Here is a 5,185-nt window from a genome sequence, read left to right as displayed (position 1 = left end):
TAAGAACCTCTCGGGATTGATGGGTTATGATTTTAGGGGCATGGTGTATCTTGGAAATGTTATTGGTGCCATCCATTGGCATCCAGTCCCGCAATGCCCAGTAGAAAGAGCTCCGCTTGCAGCCTATTGGTTCTCTTGGGTTCAGTCTTTCGATTTACCACCATGGCATGAAAATAATTTTTCTTCGCTGCTTGGGGGACTTATTTGGCATGCTTGACAATTAGGGAGTACTTTTCGATGGGATTCCTTTGTAACTACTTTATTTTCTTCACCTTTTTCGGTTGGTGTTGCTGGGGCTATGGGAGTGGGACTACAATGTTTCTTCTCAACCTATTTCTTTCCAAGCGAGGCGAGGCAATTCCAAAACCTATAGTTCTGGATCAGGGCCACCAGCCCTATTCTTGATGTAGTTTGGGTCAGTCGAAAGGGCTTGTTTTTTGTTAAGCTTTGATTTTCTAGCTTGACTTGATGTTATAAGCTTTTGTGTTTTCTTTTTTTATCTAGGATGTACTATTGGGCTCTGAGCTTTATACTGTATCTTTAGGATTCTTGTTGGATCTTCTCTTTATATTGGACTAGGCCTTTTTCTCGCAATGAATTCCCATCGATTAATTATAAAAAAAATAAAACCACTTCTATTAATCATTTACTCTCCCTTTAATAGGAGGTAGAGTAAACTAAAATTTTATAACGTAAAATTTTTAAAAAGTAATGTTTTTTTATAGTTTTCAAGTCTTTATAATTTTTTAGTATTTAGGAAAAAAAAATATAAGTTTTTAAAAAATATTTTTTAAAAATGTAGAAGAAAAAGAATAATTTTTTTATAATATTTAAAGATTTTTTTAAAAAGTTTTTGTTAACCTACTAATTTAGTGAGTTAGGGAATGGAGGTTTTTTTGAAGTTTTCAAAAACCTCTAAAAACCACACTTAAAAAAAAAAAAAAAACCCTTTTAGATTTTAAGAAAATTTCGATTACTTAAAAAAATCTCTTCCCAAACAAAAAGTTATTTTTCTACCATAGTCTTTTGGAAGTAGGTGTTCTAACCTACTTCAAAAGGTCCTAAATAAAATTTCCATTATTTGTGGACTATAAAAAAAAATAAAATTAAAAAAAAAAAAAGCCCTAGGTACGCAGAATGTGAGCTCGCGTACCGAGGGCATGTTGTCAGGCAACCGAGTGGCTGCTGTGATGGTCGCCGTCCGGTGAAGTAGTGCTTGATTAATTAATATGTTCTTTGGCGTATAAAATTAAAGTTTAAAATCGCAACACGTTTTTCTCAATCATACCACCATCCGGATTTTCGAGATAAAATTTTTTTTAAAGTATGGTGCTTCTTTATGTATTCAGTACGATTCCAGTGGACCTTTGCCTTTCTTCTTCCACGTTAGGTATCCTAATTAAAGTTACATCTGAAAAATCTTGCGAGTGAAAGAGCACAAGATAAGGTTATATTCAACCCCCCAATGAAAAATTTTCTTTTGTGCCTCCTCACTACTACAGCCTAAAGTACATCAGTGATGCTGTCCAATCCACAAATAATTTATAATTTACTATCCTTTCGGGCAATTATTGTTTCTACTCCTAAAATAACATCATTAGCAACTTTGCACTTTCATTTTCTTTGCACCATATAATAAGATAATCGCCTTCCTTTTGCTGCTTTCTTGCCCTTTTCAAGAATTAGTTACCACTTGTGCTGTGATGCTCCTATTAACATTGGCCAATTAAGGAGGTTAATAATTGGTGTTAAATGCTTAATTACTTGACATGATTCTAAGTCGTACTTTGCCGAAACTCCTAAGTTTTTTCGCAGTTGAGGGGGTCTATGGGCATCTGGATCAACATACTTAACCCTCATTCCACCTAAATGGCTACGGAAGGCTCGACGTGCTTGGTGGGCAATAGCTATTATAGCCTTTATAGGCAGAGAAAAGAAGAGGGCTGTCCAAATTTGGACGGATTACTTGTGAAAAATGAATCATTTTTTTCTTCTTTTGAAGTTTGCTTAAACAAATCCATGGTTATCATTTCATGTAAGCCTTTACTAACTCGTCTCTCTGTGATTGGTCGGGTTAGTTACCTGATAGCCATTACACCTTCCTTTTTGTCATTTTGTAGCCTCTACAGGATGCAAGATATAAAAGCTCAAAATTAATCATCAATTCAACCACTACTGTTTCATTAATAATTAGGAAACTGAGATGCCTTCAAATTAATCAAATTTGGTTATTATCTTTGCCAAAATAAAACAAAATTTGGATAAACCAATTACACTACACATCTCCTTCCTTTTTCAACTGAAGAGGCCTGAAACCCCAAGAAAGAAATCTACGCAGATATATTGTTTCTATCACTGTCAAAAGCAGAACCATACAAATGGCAAATGAATTTTTTTTGTGAGCACAAGAAAGAACGAGTTAATAGCAATAATGAACCATCCCATTTATTTCTCAACTTGAATGGTAGATTTATAAAGGCAAGTGTGCTAATAAAATTTAAATACATCAAAGAATGGAGATGATAACAAACCAACTGGACACAAACCCAAAGCACATCCACACACATTCGAAGAAAACAACATCTTGTTGGCTGTGGCATAAAGCCTAGCCGAAGAAATCCCATGGGAACTTAGGTTGATGAACTGAATTATTATTTGTGGCTGAGGTAGATGTGGACGTTGAAGGTTCTGGCAGCAATGAAGGGGCAGAATCAAAGGTTTCCCATTGTGTAGTAACAACAACTGCCCCTGACGTTGAATTCTGTCGCTGATGACGGTGAGCCGGCAAGTGCCTAGGTTGCTCCTCTTCTATTGGTATTAGTGTTTGCCCATTGGAATGCCTCGGCGATTGTTCTTGAATTGGGGCTAGTCTCTGTCCATTTGAATTATGCTTTTCCTGATGCCGCATTGGTATATGATTCCCATTGCCATTAGGCATGGAGTTCTTCAACTTCAACATATCAAGAGTCTCTACATACTTCTGAACTCTTCTCACCTTTATGAAAACGGCGAAATTGATGAAACTCAATATGGTGCCGAATTTTGTAATGTGCAATTGAAGTACCGAAACTGATATATTTTAGGAATCGAAATTACCTGCACTTTCCTCTGTAGTTTCACATCCCCATCAGCCATAATTCCATCCAATTTCAGCAATTGATTCATCAATAACTCAATCAAATTAATTACAGTTTTCTCTGCTACTTTCCCACCTTTAGAAATTACAGATTCAAGAGCCGACACCTATTCGATTTCAAATTTCAAACATCATATCGATGTCAATATCCAAGAAGAAAAAACACGCAATCGGCATAATTTGAAGATTGAAAAGCAAATACCTGGCCGGCCAGCCTATCAACTTCGAGGCTGATTTCTGAGATGGATTTTGAAGCCTTCTCCATTTTGGCATTCCTTCTAATCTCAAGGAAACGTTTTTCCTGGCTAATTGGGTCCTCAACCAGCACAATCTTGGACTTGTCCTTCACTCCAGACATGTCAAGAAATGCATTTGAATCCCTCTCTTTGTCTTTGAAAATCAGCTTTTGGTCTTGATGGTGAAGTCCTGTTGGCCCCGTCAACATTTTCTTCAACTCCCCTGCAGCCAAACCATTTATATATCATCAATTACCACCTACAAAATTACACATTAAGCACTTCTCAATCTAAACATGATACAACCCCCACAATATATATATATATATAAGGAGTTAAGAGATATAAAATTTACCAAATGTAGCTTGGGAGCTAATACTGATTTCTTGATACGTTGACCCGTACTTAACCCTAACTCTTATTGAAGGTGGGGGGATGGAGCTCCGATCTGAGTCCGGGTTTCGCTTCTGTACCAACATTCCCCCAGGTCTAAGCTCCCACTCGGCCCCAGACTCGCCGACGCGGCCAGCTCTTGAGCCGCCATTCATAGGTGACAGCCCTGTCGGTTTAGTCTTCATTCTGATCATTTTATAAGGAAAAAAAAAAAATTGACTCCCCTTTGTTGCTTGTATCGGTTGCAAAAATTTATGAGATTTTTCAGGCAAAAGAGCCTCAGATCTGTAGGAACCGTGATTCTTCACGATCTGTGTTAGAAATCAAAGACACTCATCTGAGACAAAGCTGTTCAACCCTGTTTCTGATAGAGTTTCAGAATGCTACCACCGCAGCATTACACAAGTCCAATCTCAAGAGCCACGCGTACACAGACAGAGAAAGAACGAAAGAGCGCGTAACTTGCACAACCTTCTACTTTTATTTTCTTTCTCTTTGCTGAATCAATGGCGTCTCTCAAAAGAAAAACTCCTGCCCATGAATGAAATGAATCTTCAATTCTTGCAATTGAAGAAAACTAAGCTCATCCGTTCCCCATCCGCAGGGAAATCAAGAATCTGCCAAAACCTTGAAATGAAGAAAGTAAATCCCAGATCTCTCCCACAAAATGCAACCGAATGCCTCCGCACTTTCAAGAATGTTTCTTTTTTTCCTAAAAAATCCGAACCAACTAAAGAAATAATAATAAAAATCTTAAACTCAGAACGATTTTTCCCCAGAAAGAACCGAAATAATCAATGTAGAGTCAAAATCTAAGAAAAGGGATTTCAGTGTGGAATTATTCTGTCTTCCTCTTACTTATCGTTCTGGAGATTTCGCAGAAGAAGAGGGTAAAAAATAAGGAAAATGAAAATAAATATAAAACAAGCAAACAGCTAACTGAGCTGTTGTTCTAGCTTGAAAAACTACATATAATATTATATATATAAAAGAAAGGGAAGCCGCCAAAGCAGCTGTTTAAAGGTTAAAAAACGGAGGAGAAAGCTTGGGTCTTTCACCAAACCGAGGCTAAAATGTTCCCACACATCCAGGTCTATATGAACTCTTTAGAGGGCTTTTCTTTCTAAATAGTCCACGTGTAAATGAGGGGGCATATACGAGAATTACTAGCAGCCCAATCATCGTATTGTTCATTGTGTATGGTTGTTGATAGAGAAATCTAGACACGTGGCAGATAATTGTGGCGAGCATCTTGCTGTTCGTGTGTCAGTTAAGTGGAGAGGTGAGCCTCAGTTAAACAGTAAAGTTGACTTCCCGGAATTACGTAGGTGCCAATAAACCCTAAACCGGTGACGTTTCGTTGTCGCTTGGTTCACACATGTGCCATGCTATTTTCTTAGTTAAACCATAAATTTGTGTT

General features: G+C 37.4%; 1 protein-coding gene across 1 annotated transcript; it reads right to left on the bottom strand.

The window, feature by feature from the left end:
* Positions 1–2,419: 2,419 nt before the first annotated feature.
* Positions 2,420–4,745, bottom strand: LOC110641606 (BAG family molecular chaperone regulator 1). Its single transcript, XM_058139670.1, has 4 exons — positions 3,728–4,745; positions 3,339–3,595; positions 3,097–3,243; positions 2,420–2,995 (listed from the first exon to the last, which is right to left on the bottom strand). The coding sequence occupies exons 1-4, from the start codon at positions 3,957–3,959 to the stop codon at positions 2,606–2,608; spliced, it is 1,026 nt and encodes a 341-aa protein (XP_057995653.1). The 5' UTR covers positions 3,960–4,745; the 3' UTR covers positions 2,420–2,605.
* Between the last annotated feature and the right edge of the window lie 440 nt (positions 4,746–5,185).

This window comes from Hevea brasiliensis, chromosome 17, assembly GCF_030052815.1.
Source record: "Hevea brasiliensis isolate MT/VB/25A 57/8 chromosome 17, ASM3005281v1, whole genome shotgun sequence".
Lineage (NCBI taxonomy): Eukaryota > Viridiplantae > Streptophyta > Magnoliopsida > Malpighiales > Euphorbiaceae > Hevea > Hevea brasiliensis.
The sequence above is the reverse complement of the archived record's forward strand: the minus strand, read 5'-3'. Positions and strand labels throughout refer to the sequence as shown.